The sequence below is a fragment of the Lagopus leucura genome, unplaced genomic scaffold (assembly GCF_019238085.1).
Source record: "Lagopus leucura isolate 7727_CA_CO unplaced genomic scaffold, USGS_WTPT01 Super-Scaffold_100048, whole genome shotgun sequence".
In the NCBI taxonomy this organism is placed as follows: Eukaryota; Metazoa; Chordata; class Aves; order Galliformes; family Phasianidae; genus Lagopus; species Lagopus leucura.
In genome coordinates this window covers 2,792,353-2,815,483 of record NW_024962294.1, presented here as the reverse complement: position 1 = coordinate 2,815,483, position 23,131 = coordinate 2,792,353, and the positions used below count along the sequence as shown (strand labels likewise).

Here is a 23,131-nt window from a genome sequence, read left to right as displayed (position 1 = left end):
CGCCGCTCTGCTCAGAGCCCTGAGGGGAAAGCGGGAGGGGGGGGGGAAGGGACTCTTCCCCCGCCCTCCCCGACAGCCGCCGTTTCCCTTCCGCCAATAGGAGGGCGGCGCGGCGTCCCGCCCCCTGAGATCTACCAATGGGAACTTACTACAGTGTTGTGGGTGGGGGCGGGACCGGGGGCAGAGCCAGAGTGCGGGCGGGAGGGCGAGAGGAAGGCGGGAGGACGCTGCCGGGAGGCGCGGAGGGGCTCGGAGCGGCGCTGCTCGGATTGCTTGGGTTCGGCTCGGCCCGGCCCCGAGGCAGCAGCGCACCGAGGGCTCTTCGCAGAGCCCCGGTGCGCTGCGCGAGGAGCGGCAGAAGCGGGTGGGTAAGTGCGCGTGCACGCGGGGCCGTGTGCGCGGGTATGGCGCGTCCGGGCGCGCGCCGTTGTTGTGTGGGTTTTTTTTTTTCTTTCTTTTTTTTTTTTTTTTTGGCCGTTTGGGCGCTTCGGTGCATGCGTTGTGTGTGCACGGTTTGCGTGCGTGATGCGTAGCCCGCGTGTACGCGAGGGGTGCGGGCGTGCAAAGGCAGCTGCATGCACGCGCGGTGCGCGCGCGCGGCTGATGCACGCATTGCATGTGCGCGCGTGTCGTGGTGCGCGCGCGCTGTGCGAGCTCTGCTGTGCAAGCTCTGCTGTGCGTGCATGTGTGTGTGCTGGTGCTTGCACCGTGCTTGTGGTCCGTGCACAGTGTGCAGGCTGTGCGTGCATTGCACAGCCTGTGTGTGTGATGGAGCACTGAGTGCTGCGAGGCCGCGGCTCAGCAGGAGGGCGTTTGCTGGAGGGGCTGCCGAGGTGGTTGGCAATGCGATGGAGGTCCCAGCAGTGCACCTGCAGCACAGCGCTGCTGCTGGGTTTTATCCTAGGCGATGCGAGGTTTGTGGTGGGAGCAGTTCGAAGGGCTGGGAGGGAGCTGACGCTGCAGGGAGGTGTGTGATGTGTGCTGTGTGCTGTGTTGCACTCGCTGCCTGCTCCGTGGGTTTGGGGTGGGCTGCATTGAGGGTCCCCCCTAAAGCTTCGTATGCTGAGAGCTGCGCAGCTGGCAGCACGGAGCTCAGTTCTTAAAGGCTGTCCCAGTTCCGGGGCAGATTTTAGTTTCAACTCTTCAGTAATGAACGTCAGATAATCCCTGTGGGACCCCAGGGGAGGAGACCTGCTGGGTGGGAGCTGCAGTCCTGCTGCTCCAGGTTCTGCCCCACGTGGACGTGGAGCTGCTCTTTGTGCCATAACGGCGTTGGCAGCTCGCTGAAGGTTTTCCTGCAGCGTTGTGCTTGTGGCAGTGGGGATGTTCTGCTTTGCAGATGATGCTTTTATGGAACGTTATGTGCAAATGGTGCCAACCTTGAGCACCTCTGGGTGCATCTGTGCTGTGGGTTGGTGTGAATTAAGGCTGTGGGGTCAGTCAGTTTCTGCTGACATGGCAGAGCTGCCCAGTGAAGTCTGTGTTCGGGGGTTCTTGGCAAACATCATCTGCTGCCAAGGTTGAATTTGGGATAAACACAGCACTCCTTACTTTTAAAGCCAGATCAGACTTATCAAGAAGGGAGAAATGTTGAGTATTTTTTGTTTCTTTTTTTTTTTGTTCCTCCTGCATCATTCCAGGTCAGAAGAACAGCAAGAATTGCATTCTGATCTGCTCTCCCAATCACGATGAGCACCAAATCCCTCTTGGCAGTGCAGCAGCATAGATGGGAGCAAAGCTCCTTCCCAGCACCTCCATTGGGGTGGAAGGAGGAGGGAGAGCTCTTCATTGCTCCTCTGTGAGCACCTTGTGCTGCTCCAGCCTAGAAGTGCTTTAAGAGTTACACTCCAGCCTGGCAGTTCTGGATGTGATGTTTGCAATTGACAGCGTTTGATTTGGGGAAAGCAGCAAAACACACCATGTCTGTTCCGATTCTCCATTTGCTGCTTGCTGAGCAAATATTGAAATGGATGCAAAGTGGGGTTGATAGATGCTGTGTTTCTGTGCTGAGCAGCTTCGTTTACAAATTCATTCATTAGCGCTCAAAGCGTGGCGGTGCTGTGCAGCTCGCGGGCATTGAGCCATGGGGTGTCAGCTGCTCTGCTCTGAAGTCAGAGTAGGGATGTGTGGCCTGTGTGTGTGTATGGGGGGGGCTTAGGTGGGAGATGTGTGTGTGCTCTTCGTCTTATAGGGCTCTTCCAGCCTTGGTGATGCTATGATTCTCTGCTCGCTGAATCCTTGTGGGGTTCTGGTAGCAAAGGGCAACGAGGTGGAGCTGTTACAGGCATTGGTTTAATGTGAGGGGTCCTTCATAGGAGTGCTGCAGCAGTGCTATGGGTGTGAATAGCTTCCAGTTCTTCATCACCCTTTGTGCTCTGATACTCACCTCCGAATTTACCGCCTTTTCCCTGGCTGTTCTTCTTCCAGTGCAACTTCTCAGAGCATCCAGAGGTGCCAGCACTGCCCTGCTCTCACCCAGCTCTGTGTTGTCCCACCCTCCCCTATTGCAGCTCCTTGGGAAGCCCCATGCCACGCTTTCTGCATCGAGAGGAGCTCACGGTTGGGGCTCAGCGATGTTTTGCAATGCTTGTTCTGCTCTCCTGGTGCTTGGCTTTCGCTGTAATCCTCTGTAGATTAAGCAGGCAGCTGCACGTAAAGATTTTGCTGTATTCTTCTCATCTGTTGCTCTGTTCTGATCAGTTCTGTGGTTCCTTACGTTGCCAAGAGCTGTAGGATGCGGCATGGCGGGGATTTGTGTCTGTCCATCGGGTGGATTAGGTAGGAATGTCCATGGCTTGCAGTTAATCCAGATTAATATTATTAGTTTCTTTACGCTCAGTCGGTTGTTTACGCCTGTTTGCTGTTTACTTGAAATTTTGCTTTTGTAATTCCTCTGACATTATGTATTAAACCAAAAGATTTTTAATTCTGCACTAAATCCCTTTTTTGTGTGTTTTTAATTTCATTTTTATTTTTCAATGCAGCAGTTCCACAGAGAGGGAAACTGTGTGGGCTTTGGGTGTGAGCAATCGCACTCTTTTGGATTCTGCTGCAGTTCTGATGCACACTCCTGTGCAAACTTGCTGTAGCTGTTGTGTCTGCAGCAAGCACACCTTGCAGCACGTCCCCATTGCCGTCCTGCTGAGCTGCACAGCGTTCTAACTGGTGCTCCCAGGGGGTTTCAGCCCCCCCACAGCCCCTGAGCTCAACGCTTTGCAGAGTTCTCCCTTCCATCTGTCGTTGAGAATGAGTGCTGTGTGATGTCACTGCATCAGCCCAGCTGCCAGCAGGTGCAAACCATGCACTGACCCCCTTCACCATTCCTGCAGCTGCTTCAGGAGAAACCTCTCTGCCTGAAGCCGGGCATGGGCTCAGCACGAGTTACGGTTGCAGCAGAGCGCACCGTGGATGCAGCCTGCAGCCTGGGGCAGGGCTCAGCAGCAGCAGCTTTGATCTAGTTGGCTATTTCTCTGAAAAACACAATTCCTTTGAACACGCGGGTCACCCGTTGTAGGCTGATTATATCCTCCCCTTCCCCGCCCCACGTAATGCGTGTGTGTGAGAGAGATAATTAAAAGCTTTTCGTTAAATAAATGACTAAGCTGCTCACACGGCTGCGTAGCGGAATTGCAGGGTAGAGGCAGAAGATGGTGCAGGGGTGCTCCTCGTGCCTCCATCACCTCCTATGGGTGCAACCCTCAACCTGAGGGTTGGGCATTGCTGGGATGGTAACACAGCTGGGCTGAACCCTGCAGCCTTACTGGGAGTTGTTCTCCTGCAGCCCCCCTGCCTTGCTTGTTGCCTTCCAACTCCCAAACTCATTGAAGGAAGAAGATCTAACATAGCTTGCAAGGGAGCAGCAGGGATTTGTTGCAGTTTGCTTTTGAGCAGCTCTGGAGCAGAGGCGGTGAGCCCCAGAGCTGCTCCAACCCTCAGTCCTCCCTGCTGTTATCTCCAGCTGCCAACTTGAAAGTGTATGAGTGCAGTGAGAACCTGGTGAGAGACACAGGGGATAAACACACCGAGCGCCGTAGCGTAGAACTGGAGTGTGGGCTGCCTGCTGGCAGCTGCAGAAATAGCTTTCAAATCAGAAACGTTTGGGGCTCAGGGAGGTGCCCGGCTGCACACAGAATGAGGGTTCTCAGCTAAAGGTCTGTTGGGTATTTGGTTTCTGTTGGGTGTTTGGTTTTGATGTATCTCCAGTCTGAAGGCTTTGAGGACTTCCACGCTTTCTTGGAGAGGAGGAACAGCTGAGAAGAGGGAAGAGTCCAGGCTCAAATATTGCTCTGCCCTTCATTCCCATGTGCAGCCAGGCCCTGTGCTGCGTTCACATGTGCTGGAAAGGAGCTCTTATAGGTGCTCTGCTTTGCTGAGTTAATGATGAGGATCGGCCGCCTTTGGTCTGCAGGAGTTTCTGACTGATGAGGGAATGGGCACTGGGGAAGGGTCATCTAACAAGGAGGAATAGCAGGAGTGATGGCATGAGCATGGGGAGGGTGTGCTGAGTTCCTCTGCCCACAGCTGCTCCTGATCCCATTTCCAGCATGCGTGTGTCGTTACAGGAGAGCTTTTCTCTGAGGCTGTTGTTATGTGTTTTGTTTCCAGTGTGGCTGCTGCTATTTCCCCCTTGCCCACCTAACTGCTCCCTTCGACAAACGCTTCCTGTGTTTACGTGCAGCTCTATCTGCTCTGTTTGTTCCTGCCTGTGCACTTCCTTTCCCTCGCCCAGGATGTGGCTGAAAAGCGTAGAACAGAATCACTGAGGTTGGGGGAAGACCTTTAGGATCCCCAGCCCATCCCACCGTACCCATAACCACATCCCCACAACCCTGGAGCACCCCAGACACCCAACCTGCCCGTCCCCTGGTGCAACTCGAAGCTATTCTGCTGTTCCATCCATCAGTTGCTGCTGCTCTCCCATATAGCAGCTGTAACACAAACCCCAGCACCTCAAGCAATGATATTTCCCACTGCTGGGGCAACTTTGTTTTCCTGTCTCATTTTGCTCCTGGTGTGAGATGATGTTCCAGGGCACCGATGCAGGGAATGTTCCCCTCCTGCACCCAGGTATGCAGAGCTGCACTCCTGGCTTCACGTTCTGCAGCTGCTGCTGCTCTGTAGCTTATTGAGAAATGATGATGAGCAAGTAGAGATCTTCCCCTTGCAAAGATGTAGTTTATTGAAAAGAGGTCCCACCACGTGATGGATAGAGCAGGAGATGAGCCTGGGATGTGGAATCTGTTAGCATTATATCTGCATGCCTCCAGAGGCAGAGCCACTGCTACGTAGTGATGGTGAGCAATGACTTCAGCCAAGCAAGGAGCCTTGCAATTGAAGTGAAATTTAGTGCTTTGCTGTGATGCCTTTTGTGCAGCCTTATTTCTTTCTCTAATTATATTGTGCTCCCCAGTATGAGAGTCGTCTGATTGCTGCACCAGCCAGCTTTTGTGGTCTGGGTTTGATCTGTGCAGCTCACATTGCAGGAAAGGGAATAGATGTGCAGTGAGCTTAGCTTTTTTTCCCTCCTGTTTTGAGGTGGAGGTGCAGCTCTGTGCCTCTGCAGACCCCAGAAAGCACAGTGGCTCTTGGCATAGAAGCAGATGCAAAAAAGTCTTAACCACGATTTCAGTGTAACAGCCCTGGCTTTGGTCTTTAACGTTGTGAGCAGTGTCGTAAGGAACAGGAGCTGTGCCCCTCTGGTCAGATTTGCTGAAAACCATGGATAGATTTGTACCCATCTTGGAAATGGGTTCACCTTCTGAATCTGGCCGATTTGTGGGCTTTGTGATGGAATTCCTCCTGCGTTGCCCTGATCCAGTGCAGCAGAATCACTCCTTGAGAGCATATTCTGAGACGTGCTGTCACTCATTTAAAGCAGGAAAGCACGAATGTTTTTGTATTCCTTCAGCTGGAAAACACCAGCCCAGCTTTTCTACCAAATTTGGGATTTGGGAAGTGGTGCATAAATGCAGCCAGCTGCTCCTTAGGGCTCAGCACACCCATGAGCTCCAGCTCAGCCACGACCATCTCTGCAGGAGGAAGCATCTGGACAGTGTGTGGCTTTTGTTTGCATTTTTGGGCTGAGCTTGATGCCTCTGTTGCTTTTGCTTTCCCACCCATTACCTGGGTGCAGTCACAGGGTGCTCTTTGGGTGCATGGTTTGCATGCTGCAGCCTGTAGGCATTTGGCAGTGAGTCACAGAGCCCAGGAGGGCACAGGGTTCACGTCCCGTGAACCAGTCAGGGAGAGCCCAGGTCTTTGCACAAGCTTAAAATGAAGGGTTATAACTCCCAAGTGATCTAAATGCATTGGTATTGGTGCTGATAAGCTTGTTCAGCAGCAGGTTCAGAATCAAGGCTTGTAATTTGTTGCTTGTTCAGAAAAGTCTGCCTTCGCCACTCCAAGCAATGAATTGTGTTTCTGAGTGCAAACTGAAAGCCAGTTTGACTTGGAGCAGTGCAGATATTTGGGTTGTAAGTGGCTGGGTTGTCATGCAGGCCGTGAGTCCAAATGGTGCCTGGCACAGCCCTTATGGCTCTGTGTGGCTGCAGTGACCACCTTTGCAATCTGTGTTTATTATGAGCAGGAAGCAGCACGGCTTTTGCCATCTGCATGCCAGGATACCTTCAGTGTTGAATGTTTGCAAACAGGGATGTGTGTGAGATACACCCATGCGATGGCTGGTCTGCTGGCACTGGAGGGTTATGTTTGGGTGGCAGGTTCCTATTTTTCAGCAGGCTGGAAGTTGTTTGTGGTGCTCAGGATGATGTTGTTGTGCTGGAGATGAACTGTGAACAAGCCATTCACTGGGTGAGCACTGATAGGTTTCATCACTGCTCTTTGTATTGAAAACATCATGGAGCAGAAAGGATCTTTCTGCCGTCTCAGTGCTGCACTGAAGCAATGGCAGCTGCACACCCGTGTTCCCCTGTGTCTCTCATGTAGGTGTGCACCTACTGTGCCCAGCTCACACTGCCCTGGGCTCCCTGCTGCAGGTCCCAGCCCTTGTGCCATGCAGCCCTGCAGGGAGATGAACTTCCTTCCCAAAGAGCTCAGGTTTGAGGTGGGTGGGAAGAGCAGAAATGAGTCACAGATGACACAGGCTGGGCAGAGAAGAGCTGTTTACCTTGTCTGTTTTTTCCCCTTTCCTCAAAGATCAAACCTCCTGAGTTTTGTGTTGAAACTGCACCACTCCACCCAAAACAAAATGTGCTGAACGTATATTGAACAAGCAGGTGAGTAGATGGTGGTGATGGAGTGCAGCATTTGCTTTTGGCCTTCAGCTCTTTCGTATGGGTGGCACTGCGGCAGCGTTTCTGCAATAGAAGTCTGCATGTAGAAAGGCAAAAAAAGAGAGCAAAGTTTATAGAATCTTGGCATGCATCTGCCTTGAAAATGTTGCATTTTCTGAAGATCCATCAGAAGAATGCCTGATGTCTGGGTGAGCGTTTAGCCTGAGCAATCCAAGTTGCAGAATACCTCCCATTAGCAGTGCTTGTGGCAGTGGGCACTGTGCTGATGGAGGCTTTGTGCTCAGTCCCAAAACAGCTCCAGCTCCGTGTGGCTCAGGCACTGTGCATCCCTGGCTGGAAAGGAGCTCACTTAGGGCTCTATGTCCCTCCTGTCCCACAGATCTCTGGTTTTGCAGAGGCTCATCTCATCCATGGACTCATTGTAAGGAGCTCCCAACCGTGCTGTGCCGTGATCCGGGGCGCGCTCTGTAATTAATGTAGGCTCTTGAGTGCTGTGTAATTGGGAGCAGTAATTGGATGGGAGCTTAAGAGTAGGAGCACAGTTAAATAAACAGGCTTGGAAGTGCGATGGCAGCAGGTGAGATGCCTGGGAAGGGTGAACCCCATCGGTGCTCACTGTGTGCCACAGCAAGGAGACCAAACAGAGCTGTGCTCAGTGAGGTTTGTAAGCACCTCCCTCCATTAGGGAGAACATAATGAAATATCCTTAAGTGGGAGGTTTAATTGGCTTTGGAGCAGTTTCTGTGGTCACTTCAGCACTGAGCAGTGGTAACCAGCTTGGGTTGCACATGCAGTGCTGAAGTGCAGTCGGTGGGTGCTTCCTAACCAGAGACCACACTGAGGAAAGCTCCGTTTTTCATTCGTGCTTCTTTACTTTTCCCTCTTAAGGCAGCAAAGAAATCCTTCTTACAGCTGCACAGAGCATCCTGCGCCTTGTGTGCATGTTGGTTATTGTCACCTCACTGAACCGCTAACAAGGAACAAGCCACCGTTCACTTTCAGCAGCAGTTTATAAAGAGAACCCGAAGCCATTGCCTATGAGAAAATGCAAAGGAGGAGGCTTAAGGGTGCGTCTGTTGGAGGACAGAGAGGCAGCTTGCACGGGCCATCTGTCTGGTGGAGATGGGTGAGATCACATTCGCTTTTTGCTCCCTTCACCTTTTCGCCCTGGCGTCGTTTGAAGGCTCTTCTCATCGCAGCTCTGTCCCTAACAATGATACCGACAGAGCTTGCAGAAAAGAGGATTTGTGTGGCATTTTGTTCTCTTGTGCTGCGTGAATGTGGATTTCAGCAATATTGTTCTGTGGGCTCCGCTGTCGGCCGTGTGTCTGGTGCAGATGGGGCACGTGGGGCTCTGCCTCCGGTACTGCTGTCAGCTGCACAGGACCAGTAGGTTTCATATCCCCAGTGTGGATGAGAGCGATGTCTGTTCTTCATTTTCTGCTGGGTTTGGTGCTTGATCCATACCTGAGCTGCTCTGGGTCCCTGTAGATCTGTGGCTCTCAGCCGGCAGTGAGGCTTCTGTTGGGCAACAGGCAGTTGCACAACTGGGATTGAAATGTAAAAAAGGGAAAAATAAGCAGAACTTCTCAAACCAAACCTTCAGCGCTGCCTTTGTGTTGTTGGGTGTGTGCACAGGAACGTGCTCACTTTGTGGAGGGGAGGGCTGTTGTGAGACCTGACTTGTAGAATATGTGTCAACAGGATGCCAAATGGACAAGAGGTGAATGCCTTAAGTTGTGCCAGGGCTGGTTCAGGTTGGGTAGCAGGAAAAATTTCTTCTCCATAACAGTGGTAATGCAGTGGCACAGCTGCACAGGGGGTGGTGGAGTCACCGTCCCTGGAGGTGTTCAGAGACCATGGAGATGTGGCGCTGACGGATGTGATTATGGGCATGGTGGGATGGGTTGGGGTTGGACTTGGTGATCTCAAGTCCTTTCCAACCTTACTGATTCAATGAAATGGGCACGCAGGACCAGTAGCCAACCAGAAAGTTTCCACTGACTGTAACCACGATGATTTATTTTGATGGGGAGATACTAAACCTGCTGCAATTCTGTTTGCTTTTGCTTATTTATTTTGTTTGTTTAATATTGCCCCGTTTCAAGAGCTGTGTGCTGTCTACTGCTGTCGTCTCAGCCAGGAGCTTTCCAGTTTCACACCATGGGAGCGGGGAAAACCTCTTTCAACTTCAAAGCTGTGCCCCAGGTTCCCTGGTGCACGCCTGTGGTCTGCCTGCAAATGTCTGCCTTTGCACCGAGGTTCTCTTTAATGCACTCAGGGACACCAGGCTTCTGGTGCAGTGCTTAATGTAAAGTGAAATGGAGAAGCTGGGAAAGTGGGGGAGGGGGGGGGAGAGATGCAGAGGGAATGGGGAAAGCTCAGTGGGGAGACAAAGCAAGGGACTATTAATCGCCTGAGAGAGAAGCAGAGCAGCTGCGCTGGTGCAGGAGGAGAACAGGATGAGTGCAGCTGAATGTGAGGATGGGAGAGGAGTGAGTGCATCTCACAGAGCAGCCTTTGGACTCCTGTGTGGGGGGGGCATTGGGATCAGCAACAGAATTGAGCTTGGCTTGAGACGCAGTCGCTGCAGTGCACTGTTCAGAAATGCAGAGGCCACTGAGGAGTACTGGTGTGGTGCTTAGTGCCTGTGTGTCCTCCTGCTGTGCTGGGTTGTCAAGAGGGGAATTGAACAAGTAAAAAAGCTGCTCGAGAACTGCTCAGATGCAGCAGCAGTGCTGGTATCAGTGCCTGCCCTAGAATCAAAACCCACATTAGGCTCGGTGCTTCCTATACAGCCCCAGCGAGCTCCAAAAGCAGGACAGCAGCAGAAAATGTCAGCAAACAGCCCTGTCATGTGGGTGCAGAATGTGTCTGTAACTCTGCCCCTGCAAATACTGAGCGTGAGCACAGCTTCCTTTTCTGCAGTTCCAAGAAACCAGCATTTACGCACATTTCCTCCATGCAAATGATTGCAACATCTGTGAGCCGGAGGACTGTGCAGGAGGTGAGCAGAGCGGTGCTGTGCAGAGGATGGAGGACGCTTCCAGTGGTCTCCAGCAGTGCAAAGCATCTGCAGTGCCACGCTCTCTTCCTTCACATAGCTTTTTTTTAATCCGTGCTCTCTCTTCCCTCCAAGGTGATATTTAATATCCTGCTTGCTGTTTTGCTGCGGCCAATGAAGCAGTCTGCCTGCTGGAGCCCAGCTGCTGTGTCCCCGTGAGCCATTAGTGCATTAGGGCAGGAGTGGGCACAGTAATTCAAAGCTGGTGAGCACGGGCACCCTGTGGACTCGGCCCTAATGGCTCTGTGGGCAGGCAGAAGGTGTCAGCATCATTATTTTGGTTCAGCAGCAGAAGCCTCGGTAATGGTGTTCGTGCCCTCCTGGAGGATCAAAGGGATTCCTGACAGCTGAGCTGCTGCAGTGAAGTGTGCCTTGTCCAGCTGTAACGGAGCTGCCAAAGTAACGGAGCTGGATGTGAAAATGTCCCTCTATCCCTTGTGTCAGTATTGAGCACACTGCCTGGAAGTGGAGCTTTAGCTCTGCCAACTTAGAGCCGTGCTCTGCTCTGCTGAGCAGACTGACGGTGATTTTTCACTGCTGTGGCCACTGAGTACTTAATACCTGCCAGAAGAACAGGTGATTATTTAATGAAAACTGCATGCAGTTTCTTGGAGCCGTGTTTAAATGTGTCCTGTTAAAGCTGGAAAAGCTGGTTCACATCTTGTGTTGTCAGCAGCACAGAGCAGTGTGGGAAACGACGGCAATTTTGATTCAAAGCCATCGTCAGTGCAAATGGTTGTTTGCAAATGTGTTGCATCAGATGTGTCGATGCATGTAATTAAGGAATGAAAACTGCTGCGTACCCCTAATTAAGAGGATTAAGAGGGAAAGCTGCCTGATTTCACTGCCGGGTGGAAAAACAAACAAACACCATGGTGAAATGACTGCAAGGCCAAGTGTCTGCTCTGGTGGTTCTGCTGCAGCTGTAAACGGTGCCGAAAAGAGAAGCTCTGGGGGGAATGGCAGGGCCGAGCTGTTCTGTAATCTGTGTGTAATTGGCTATTGAGCTCAGAAAAATATCTTTAATGGCTGCTTTGATTTCTGTGAGCGGGGCAGAGGAGCACTGGGATGCTCGAGCTCCAGCTCTTCTCTGCATCACTGAAGAGCTGCGGTGCCTGCTGCCTTGCATTGCATGGAACACTGCAAAATTTGGAAGAGAGAGCACTGGGTGATGGAATCTGCTATGAGATTTATTGGTTCTTGTGGGATGTGGTCTGCAGGTGGAGGGCTGCAAGGGGGGGGTCACGCTGTGCAGGAGGTGTTGAGATGCCAGCAGAACCTCCTGTGCTTTCCAGATTGTGAACTCACCATATGGGGGGTGGGACTTCAGGTCTTGGAGCATCACGAGCCGTACAGGTGGGTGTTGTTGAGGCAGCCCCGAGTTTCTGAGTGTGTGCTGAGGATGTGCAGTGTGTAACACAGCGATGTCGGCACTGTCCTGCTGAAATGGTAGAAGTTTGGGCTCTTTGTGATGCTGTGAGGAGCGTGCAGTGCAGGGTTTGAATGAGAACAGAGATCTCCTGGGCAGCCTGAGTTAGAGGTGGGCAGCCCTGCCTATGGCGAGGGGTTTGGAACTGGGTTGTCTTTAGGGTCGCCCCCAAGCTAAGCTATTCTATGATAAACACAGGCCAAAGAAACCTCATGAATAATGCATGGAAACCCTTCTATTCAGCCACTGGAGATCTCTGCTCATTTCTGTGTAACTGTTGCTTTAGGAGACCAGGATGCTTTTCTATGCTGAGATTTGGGTTCTGGCCCCGTGCAGTGCGTGCCGTGCTCTGCAGGACTGGGTGCTATCTGCAGGCACAGGCGTGGGTGCTGGGTGGGGATGGGTGCTCAGCCCCTCCCTTCCTTGGGCAGATAGGGCTGCAGGGTTAACAGTGCAACAGCTGCTCCCAAGCTGTGCTGGCTGCTTCCACTGCAGGGGATCGGGTGCCTTGCAGACCTGCTGCTGCCTGGGGAGAGCTGCAGAACTCACCCTGTGCTCAGGGCAGGATGGCATTGGTTCTGCTTTGTTGGACTGAAGGAGTCCTGAGAGTCACTCCTGCACAATAGGAAGTGACACTTGTCGTATCCTGACAGTCTGTCTGTTAGCAAGCTGCCGACCTGCTTCTGTCTTGCAGCATTAGGGATAGCATGGAAGCGGACTGATGGTGCTGGCGGCCTCTGCAAGACATCCATCCACTGGCTGCTCAGTTTTTGGTCCATCTCTTCCAAGTTCAAGCGAGTTTCTCTTAACACATCCCAAGCAGGCGGCCTTTCAGGACCCATTGCTGTTGACAGGGCTCGAGCAGCACACACGTGTTTGGTGTTTTCATTTAAATTTCAGTGCTTTGCTGATGAGCAGAGCCTGTGACTTCCTGCATGCTGACGTCCAGCTGCAGCATCTGGGAGGGCTTCTGAGGATATAGGGGAGGGGCTGTGGCTCTGCTCCGTTGTAATGCACTTACTGCTCCATTTAGTCAGGTCATTGTTTAAGCCTGGTCTTCAATTTGACATAAATGATTTGTTTCCAGCAGATGGTAAGCTACTATTTTTTGCCCTCATTTAAATAGGAAAGCTGTACGCTCCCAGAAGATGAAAGAGGGGCACGGTGCTGCTGACATACAGTAGATTATGAGGGCTGGTCTGGTGAGAATTAAATCCGGGCGGTTCCAATGTGCCATCTGCCTTGTGGCTGCTTTCCCTGTGTGCCCAGGCAAATCCCCCCCCATCTCACATTACTGCAGGCATCTCCTTTGTTCAGGACCCAAAGCATCAGCACCAGAAGCTGAGGGATAGGAGATACTCAGTGCTAACCGTGCCTCTAATAAAAGATGTTAGATTTTGCAAAAGCAATTATTTATGGCATGGTTCTTTTTGTCCCTTTGTTGGACCTTTGTTTTCCCTTAGCCTCAGTAGTGGTTCTGTAGAGGTTCTGCTGCTTAAAGTTGTTCCCATTTCTAGGGGTGTTTGTTGAGAGGCATTTGAATTTCTTATTTTGGTTAACCTGCTCAGTCACTGCTGTGCTTTCCTAGTGGTACCAGCAATCATCTGTGGGCTGTGTTACTTCAAACACACGTTCTGCTCATAGCTCTCCTCTTCCATCCCAGAACACACCGTGGTGTGCAGGCAGCGGGCCCTGCAGGGCTGTGTTCACTGTCTGCAGAGATGTGGAGAAAGTGGAGCTGTGTGCTTTCTCCATGCATTGCAAAATGGGAGAGTGCACTTAAACAGAAGTGCTGCTGCTGTTGGATTTCTGTTTTCAGCAGAAGTGTGTCTTGTTGGCATCTCCAAGCTTTGGTGGAGCTGTGGTGCTCAGCGAAGGCTCACATTTTTGGGTGGGAGGGTCAGGCAATGTGTTCTAGCAAAGGGCTGTAGTTATGTGGTGTGTGGCAGCACTGCAGGACGGTTTGTGTTCTCAGAAATGCAGTGCTGCTGGGGCTCTCCTTTTTCTTCTTTAGGTTGTTGGCTGCAGTTGCAATCTCCTCTTACCTGGCCACAGCTTCAAGCTCACGTCTTTCTGCTTGGTTGAAGGCAGTCCACTTCTTTGTGCCTCATGCAAAAAGTGACTCTTAGATTTTTTGGTGGGTGGTGAGAGGAAGAGGAAGAAAGGGGAAAGTTGGTACAAAAGAAAGCCTTATGGGAGGGATGGACCCAAAAGCTGCGTCCATCCTGAGGAATGGCTCTTTTCAACATCTGCAGGAGGAAAGCCCACACTGTGTGGGTTGGAACTGAGGATGGATACCCCCTCTCTGCTCATCAAACACTACCAAGCATCATATAAAAATGTGTATACTAGAAGCAGGATAAGCAATCAGACAACTTACTCCTTGCAAGGCTGGGATTTGTTTTGTTTAAAGGATTTTGGAGAAGAGAAGGAGGGTGAGTGTAGGTTAAAGGAAGCCTGTACTCCCTGCAGTGATGCTTTGGGCCCTTGGGTGGAAGCTGGGCTGTGAGCTGTGAGGGCAGAGGGGTTGGGGCATCTGGGGGGCTGAGGGTCTGATTGCAGGGCTGCTAGGTCCAGAAGACCCGCTGTAACCATGTGCAATGAAGTTTTCTTCTGATTGCTTCCTATTGCTGTAGACTTCCTGTCTGAAGTAGGATGTTCTTAAACGTTGAAATGCTTAAATGCAGATCCACACGTGAACGCTTTGCTGGTGAGGTGTTTACTCAGCAATCTCTAAAGGCAGCATGGGACCATATCTGAATTTTTCTGTGCTTTGTGCATTCCTGTAGCATAAAATGCCCTCCCTCCACTGGACCAGAAACCTCTCTCCAAACCCATCAGTGGCAAGTATGGCAGTTAGTGCAGCTGAGCAGCAGTGCTAAATGCAAAACCAGGAATGAGTCCCTCTGCATCCAGCGTTAGAGAGCTGGAAAACCTGGTAGAACTGCACTGGAGAAACTGTGTAAAACCCACTTCTTGTCTAAATAATGAGCAGCAGAGCAGGAACTGGGCTCTTTGTGTCAGTTCTGCTGTAGATTTCCTGCATGGGAACAAAATGCTGTTGAACAAAGATTGAAGGAATGGGCTCCTGGAGTACTGCGGCCTCTTGGTTGTGTGTCTTGTGAGCTCCATTGCTTTGGGTTGAGAGCTTGAAAGCATTTCTGAGCATAAAACTTGAAAGGCAGACAGGCAGCTGCCAGCCAAGGCAGGGCTCAGCTCTTACAACAAGATGCTCGAGTGCACTCTGTGGGTTAGCAGTGCTGGTGGCTCGCTGCCACGATTCCGTGTTTATTGGGAAGGGCAGGGAAGGGAAGTGCTCCTACGTGCCCATCTCCACATCCCCTGCCCTGGGAGAGGGATTTGGCCGAGGGAAGCTGAGCTCTGACGCCATTCCTGGGGGGCAGAGGAAAGATGTGGAGATGTTTATTGGAGTCAGGCTGGTCCCACCTTCAGACGCTGGGATGAGTGCTGTCTGCAGCGCACAGTGGTGGCTGCTTTGAAATCCAGGCAAGCAAACAGGCTGTTTCCAGAGATGTTAGTGATTAAAAAGAGAAAGCTACATCCACAGGAAGTGTTTGTTTGCAGGCTGTCTTGTTTATCGCCTTGCTGAGGCTTCTCTCCTGCTGTCCCTTACCGTCGCTCCTGATTTCGAGAGCCGTGATTCTGCCTTTTTGTTTTTGAGACAGCAGAGCACTTCAAACGTGTGTTTTGGTAACGGTTCTTACAAATGCATTTATTCAAAATAAACACAGAGGGAAGCAGCAACTAAGCATCCTGTTGGGCAGCAGGTGCTCGGCTGTTTGTTGGGGGCTCAGATAGGGCAGTCCTGCAGCATGGCAGGGAGCTGGCTGAGTGCTGCATCTGTCAGCACCTTTCTGTGCACTGGGACTCCACAGCCTTCTTGAGGAGCCTTTTCTGCCTTAACCTTGCAAAAACAAACTCCTGCAAGACTTCTTTGAACGTTTAACGCTCAGGTCACTCAGCCTTTCCTCACAAAGAAGATGCTCCAGGCTCTTCATCACCTTTGTGGCCCTCCGCTGGACTCCTCATAGGAGATCCCTGTCTTGTTTCAGCTGGGGAGCCCAGAACTGGACACAGTATTCTAAACGTGGCCTCGCCAGGGCAGAGCAGAGGGGAGGGATCGCCTCCCTCAACTTGCTGGCCACACTCTTGAATTTCAATGCATCCCAGGATCCCACTGACCTTCTTGGCCACTGATATCTCGTGGCCAACCTGTTGGCCACCAGCTCACTGCGTGGGCAGCTCTGCATATGGTCTGGTGCTGCAAAACCAGGCTCAAACGAGCCCTGTGGCTCATTCCCAGAGTTGGCTGCTGTGGTTGGGTGAGGGGATGGGATCTGGGGGGTTTCAGAGATCCTTTCCCAAATGCAGCTTAACTCTGGGTTCCACTGCTGCATGATCAGATCCCATGGTTGCATCTCTGCTGCCCGCAGTGCCCAGCAGGCTGCCAGGGGTCCCCTGTGGAAAAGCAGCATTGCTGAACTCAGACATTGTGCATTACTGGGGAAGGAAAGTCAGAGCAGGTCCCTAATGCTGCTTTGTTATAAAGCACAGCTTTAGCAATAACATTAAGCTTTTGCATTAAATGCAAGGTTAGAGAGCTTTGGAAAGCTGGGGAGGCTTTTGTCTTTTAAGCACTCTGTTTATTTTGACAATTAGTTGGAGCTAAATTAAGATTGTTGGCTGCACCGATACGTAGGAAGGTGCCATCTTAACGCGTTCCTTAAGTTTGTGCTCTGTGGCAATGTTTGTGTGCTGAGGTTTGGGCTGGGGGATTGGGAGGCATATTGGATTATATGCTATTTGCTCTGCGTAAGCAGTGGCAATTTATTGCTGCAGATGCATGTGATGCAGTGCACAAAGATTAGTTCTATCCTCTCTAAAGCATGATTATTTTAGGGCCTCTTTATACCTTAAATAGATATTCCCCGCATGTGATTTCCATCTTTTTGTGTCAACAGCCCAGGCTAAAGTTGAAATAAACGTTGCATCAGCTTAATAACACAGCTCTGAAGAAATCTGCTCTCCATTATGGAGATTGTTTGGAAGCATTTTAGTCTTAAATTTTTCAGATGTTTGATGGTGCAACGCAGAGGTCTCATGAATCCCAAAGTGCTCTCAGGCTCTTTGGGTCTGCCTTGTGCTGGGCAGGGTGGTGTTTGTAAGTACAGCTCCGAGCACAGCAGTTGGTCCTATTTTTGCACTCCCCTTTTTAGATCATTTTGAGGTTCTGCAGCCTGTTTCAGGCTCATGTGGATGTGAGGAACACAGGTGGGTATGCAGCTCCTGATCTAACAACGGCTCCTGTTGGCTGGGTGGGCTCTGTGTCAAGCAGCAGATTTTCCCTTCCCATAGCAGCTGGGCAGGGGGATGCTGTGAGTGCTCTGAGCCCCTGTGGGCCGTGTGGGATTTTTGCATGGCTTGGTAGGAGGAAGAACATCTCATCACGTGTGTGTCCTCATCTGCTCCACGTCCAGGCACTGTGCAGGAGGGGAAGGGGACTCATGAAGGAGTGAACCTCGGGACAGCCATGTGGGCTCTGCTTCCCCTTTGCCTTGTTCCCAGATTTTAACCATTCTTGCTTGCCCAGCTGTAGATGTGATGCCAGGGCATTAGCCAACGTTGTCCAAGTGGTGAAGGATGCATGGGCGAGCAGCCATAGAGCTGTTTTCTGTCAAAACAAGCAGAATGAGTTATTTGTTGCCTTAATTTGTAGACTGGAATCAGCAAGGCAGGGCGGTCATGTCCTGTCCCCAGAGGTGTTCAAGGCCAGGTTGGATGGGGCCCTGGGCAGCCTGGGCTGGTATGAAATGTGGAGGTTGGTGGCCCTGTGTGTGGCAGGGGATTGGAGATTCGTTGTCCTTGAGGTCCCTTCCAACCCTGGCCATTCTGTGATTCTGTGTCTGCTTGTGCGTGGAGCCGCTCGGCCCTCCTACCCGCAGTGTTTGACCTCTCACACCTCTCTTACAGCACCACCATGACAACAGAGAAGAGCCCAGCGGCAGACCCCGAAAACTCAGAGCGGCAGCAGGCGAAGGAGGAGGAAGGGGCTGCCAACACACAGAAGCAGGAGGCGTCCCCAGAGCAGGGGTCGGGGCCCAAGCAGAAGGCATCCAACGGCAACACACCCACGGCTGAGGAGCAGGGCCGGAAGGAGCGCCGTGCCTCTGAGGGCCGGGGTCTGTCCCGCCTCTTCTCCTCCTTTCTCAGGAGGCCCAAGTCCCAGGTGTCTGAGGAGGACAGAGACACTGATGTGCCCAAGGAGGGCGGAGGAGACCAGAAGGACTCGGGGGTAGGAGCCAACCCTGACGAGGAGGAGGAGATCCTGGTGAAGGCCCCGATTGCGGCTCCCGAACCGGAGCTGAAGACAGATCCATCTCTTGACCTCCACTCCTTAAGCAGTGCAGAAACGCAGGTAAAGCACTCCGCTCGGCCTGGCAGCGTGTGTGCTTAGGCAGAGTTATAGAACAATTCTTATCCATTGATAGTAAGCTAGAGAAGAAAAACCCCTGGGATGCTGCAAAGTCTCTTTGTCATCTCCATGTATTGCAGAGCTTGCTCCGCTATCAAACCATACTGCCAACCACCTGAGATTGTACTCACTCTTCAAAGCATATCTTAAAACACCCTGCACTGGCTCAGTGCTCTGCTGAGGCGTGGAAATACCCTCAAGAATTTGGGTTTGAATTCATCGTTCTCAGCAGAGCAGTTTCTCATTTGGATGCCCTTGGTGTGTGCAGAATAAAGGCAGGTTAATGGTACAAGGAGGCAACTGCAAGAGAATGTGAACCTGTGGGAGGGTTTCTTGGACTCCAGGAGGTGTAACTGTGGCATTTCAGGTCTTTGTCATCTCTTCAATCTGGGCTGTTGCTGCAGTTGCCAAATACAAGTGTTTTCTATAAAAGCATCATGTAGATAGAGGTTTCTGCACAGCACATGTGCTGATCCCAGCTCCTAGCAGCTAAAGCATGGTAGGAACCGAGGGAGAGATAGCCACAATGAGACATTCACTAAGCAGCAGCTCATTTAGGCTGTCAGTTGGCCTCTCTTACTCCCTGGTGGGATCTTGGGGGGGTATAGCCCTGTGGGCACCAGTCTAGCTGCCTGGAGTTACAGAAAGGCAGGGACCACAGCTCCTGGGACCTCCTAAAGCCCAACCAACCTGTGTGTGTCAATGGAGACAGCAAGTTAATGGTAAAATCTGAACTATGTGCACTGCTGCTGTTGGGTTTTGAGTGGTGTGCAGTGATGTGTGACGTTTGAACTGCAAACTCTGGGTTTTTAGAGACTTTTTGAGAAATGCTGTCTGAGTTGGAATGTTCCCAGCCGTAGGCAGTAGTTGTAAATCCAACTCCTTAAGTTTACAGCGTTGCAAAGAAGGCAGCAGGTAACGTGGTTTTATTTTTCCAAATTCCTGAGCTTGTAAAAAATACAGGATGATCCCTGTTAGAGCTTTGTAATTACCAGGGCTGGGACATGCTGGGCAGCTGGAGGTTTACATTCAGTTTCAGCCCTGAAGTTGCCTTTTTGGGAGGAAATGCATGATTTCTTTCTCTGTTTAACTTCGCTTTGCACGTGAGTGTGCGCAGAGAGCAAACCCACAGCCTTCCTTCAGCAAGCGCCGTTGCAGACGAAGCATTCAGGGCTCTTTTCTTTTTTTTAGTTCTTATTTCAGATTGACGTTGGTGGCTTTTTCAACTGTGACACTCTGCAGATATTTCTGCCGTGAAAGCATTTGTGCGAGGTGCTGCCTGTTTGATAAATGCTGACCGACGGGCATTACGAGCTTTGATTCTCTGCTCCCTATTATCCCAGCCCTGCTGGGACAGAAGTCAGCGGCTTGTGGACGTTATTGAGTTCCTAAATACCACAGCCAGCAGTGCCTGCATGCAGCTGTGCCTAGCTGTGATTTCATGAGAGGCGATGGGCTGAATTAACAGCTCACCACCAGCTCAAACCAGCGTTTGGCTTTCCCTTCCTCTGCCACATTGGGGCACTTCCAGCACTTGTTCGAGCCTGCTGTGGACTCATTTAACCTGCTGAAATGGCTGTTTAAGAAAAAAATCACCACTTCCTTCCTTCTTCTGTTCCCAAACTGTGTTGTTTTCTGCTACTTGAGTGAGTTAAGCTGGCTCCTGAAGTGCTTCAGTGGGCAAAGGGAGAGGTTGTCAGGGCCGAAAGGTGACTTCCCCTTTTGGTGACCTGAAAATTGGCACGATCTAACCTGCCCCAATTTCTCTAATCAACCCCTTTTTGGTTTTTTTTTTTTGCATCATTTATTAAATGAAGAGAATGACTTGAAGCACTGTGCAGATTACCATTGCTCAGTGTGCTTATTGCACTCCTTTGTGGGTTATGCATCTGGGCTGATAACAAACGTTGGGGTGCAGTGCTTGTTTCATGGGCTGGGTTTTTGTTTGCCCCATCTAACTGGCTGTGTGGATGTGCTGGGGTTTTCAGCCTGCGCAGGAGGAGAGGAGGGAAGAGCAGGAATCGGACAGCAAAGACCTCGAGGGCAAGGAAGGAGGTGAAGGGAAGGAGGAGAACGCTGAGGCAGAGCTGAAGCCAGAGGCTGCAGAGCCCAAAGCAGACAAGGATCTGAAAGCTGCCCAGAGATCCATAAGAAGACACAGAAACATGTACTGCAAAGTTGTCTTGCTGGATGACACCATATTTGAGTGTTCTGTGGATGTAAGTACATGCAGAGTTTGTTTCTTCTCTTTTCACTTCTCCAACTACCACCACCACTATTTAATGGGGATCTAATTTGCTGCCAGTGATTTACACAACAGCCTTTACTGCACAGCCATCTTGCTGTAAGCTGCCATAACTTATTCAGTGTGTTGTGAAAATCTCTGCATTTCACCCCAGCAGTTGGTCTTGTTTCTTGTTCTGTGATTTCCAGGCACCTTGTTTTTAAAGGTGGGTGGAAGTTTAGAAGAATGTTACCCCTCTTGCTGCTCATCTTCTCTCTCATTTTCATACCAGACGAGAGTTGGGTTTATTGTGCCGTGTTGGGATTGTCTAAATATCTTCTGCCTCTTTCATCTGAATAAAATGTGTTGTCATGTTAATCTGTGCTTTTCTGTTCACCCACAGTGCCTTTGACTGTCAGGCTGCTGGCCATCTCCCGTAGCTTGGATGTAAAGAAAAACAAGCTGCGTTTAGCTCAGGGTTTGAATATGTTTGCAGTAAACAATTTAAAATTATTATGTTGACTTACAGCACTGCAAAGGGCTTTTATTCTGCTTTATTTTGTGCGTTCTCTCGCTGGGCTGCCTTGCTGTCAGGGCAATAAAAAGCGAGCAGAAATGCCTATTTCAGTATTGAAGTGCTTGCCCAGAATATTAATAATCGGGCACTCACCACACATCCACCAGCTTGTTTTCCTCATCCCACTAGCTAAAAGGTATCTGGGCACAGGGCTTCTTGTGGGAGCGTCACCTCGGGTGATCCTGGGCAAGTAGGTCAGTGCTGGCAGTTTGTGTAACAGCACAGCCGTTGTTGCTGAGCAGGATCAGCACTGAGCCTTGCTGCAGCACTGGGTGTTTGTTGGGGATTTCATGTGTAGCCCCCCAAAAAAGCCAGCTGCTGCCTGCCAGGGTGGTGCTGGCAGCCCCTCTGCTGTGCTGGTCTGGCACAGCCATCCTGCATGTGCACAGCATGGCAGTGGGCTCAGAGCAGCAGAGAGGCAGCGGCTGCTATCGATGAGCAGCTCTTAACTGCACGAGTACCCTTGGCTTCGATGCCAGTATCATCTTATAGAGGGCTGGAGCATCTCTCCTTCGAAGACAGCAGGCTGAGGGAGCTGGGCTTGTTTGGAGAACACTCTGGGGAGACCTCATTGCAGCATTTGGGTACTTAAAGGGAGCTTATAATGAGGGAAGAGACCATTTGCACAGGCAGACAGTGATAGGACAAGGAGAAATGGCTTTTGACTAAAAGAGGGGAGATTTGGCTTAGATGGGAGGATAAATTCTTTATCCACAGGCAGTGGTGCCCTGAGCCTGTGGTGCTCCATCTCTGGAGCTGCTCGGTGCTGGGTTGGATGGGCTCTGCTCAGCCTGAGCTTTTGGGGGGCAGCCAGCCCATGGCAGGGGTTGGGATGGGGGGCTGTAAAGTGCCTTCCAACCCAACCATTCTGCAATTCTAATCTAGAATTTTGAGAATTCAGGTCTTAATTAAGAAGGATTTGCAAAAGTGTAGGCAAAGACCAGCACCAGTGCCTTTATTCAAAGAGAATAAGTGCTTTCAGACGATCCTTCCAGCTGACAGCCATAGAAAGCTTTTAATTCCTACATGTCTTCAAGTGCCAGTTCCTTGAGAAATATCCCAGGCTAACGCATGAAGTGCATTAGCTGTAGAGCTGCAGCGTGTGCTAACAGCCTCACAGGGCTGGAATAAAACACGGCTGTGGGCTTTGATCAATTGCCATGCAAATATGGCTAAAAGGAGAGATGCCAGCACAAGTGATGCATTAGTAAAGCTTATTTGGCGTCACTGGAACTGCACTTCTTTTACCAAACCCTCCAATAGAATTCGCTGCTTTTGGTTACCATAGTTTTGTGCCTTTAGGGATGTTTTTCTTCATGCTTTGGACTAAAAGGGTATCAGTTCCTAGGGCCAGCTCATTCACATCACTTCTGCAGGATTTTGGAAAAAGAAAAGAAGAAGGAGTAGATGGAGATACTCAGAGAGTATTTCTGGAGGCAAGAAGTTGAGTGCTGAGCAGCTTTCAGTGTATAAGGCAAAAATAGGGAAGCTAGGTTTAATCAGCAGATGGGGTTGGGGAAATGGCTGTGGAAATGATGGCCTTTTGTTCTGAGCCCCTGGGTCTTTCATGAAGCTGCTGGGCCTCCAAAGGGGGGCTGTCATGGAGGGCTGCAGCAGCTTCATGTCTCACATTGGCTGTCGTTTAATCAGCACTTGGTTAATCAGCACTGAGAACCTGATTTCAAGCTAGTTGACGGTTTTCACCTTTCTTTGTAGTGTCTACTGCTTGATTCTGTTGCTGTTCTGCAGACAAAAAGCAGCCTATCCTCTGGAATCTCTTCTGTGTCTTTGCAGAAACATGCCAAGGGGCAGGATCTACTTAAGAAAGTCTGTGACCACCTTAATCTCCTGGAAGAAGACTATTTTGGTTTGGCCATATGGGACATGCCAACCTCTAGGGTAAGAAGATGCTCTTTTATGGGTGGATTCAGCTCTGTGCAAAGCTGTCCTCCGTGGAGATGGCGATGCATAAGTTGCTGATGCTCTTCTTAAAACTACTTTTGATCTCCTCACTGAGAAAGGACTAAAAGGGCTTTTTGTATTGCGACTTGAAGGGGAGGTTAGCTCCCTTAGGTGATGTGAGATGGACCT

At 50.9% G+C, this 23,131-nt stretch overlaps 1 protein-coding gene across 21 annotated transcripts in view; it reads left to right on the top strand.

The window, feature by feature from the left end:
- The window catches only part of EPB41 (erythrocyte membrane protein band 4.1), a 73,982-nt gene that overhangs the window by 12,633 nt on the left and 38,218 nt on the right, over positions 1-23,131 (top strand). For 7 of the 21 annotated variants that reach the window (XM_042885215.1, XM_042885213.1, XM_042885225.1 and 4 more), the window contains 3 exons: positions 17,738-18,182; positions 20,228-20,458; positions 22,835-22,939. In XM_042885215.1, coding sequence (XP_042741149.1) covers positions 17,745-18,182; positions 20,228-20,458; positions 22,835-22,939 — 774 coding nt within the window. In that variant the 5' untranslated portion in view covers positions 17,738-17,744. Of the gene's footprint in view, positions 1-279; positions 369-7,155; positions 7,236-8,141; positions 8,380-17,737; positions 18,183-20,227; positions 20,459-22,834; positions 22,940-23,131 lie in introns of those variants that run through there. The other 14 variants (XM_042885220.1, XM_042885216.1, XM_042885208.1 and 11 more) reach the window with 10 other exon arrangements.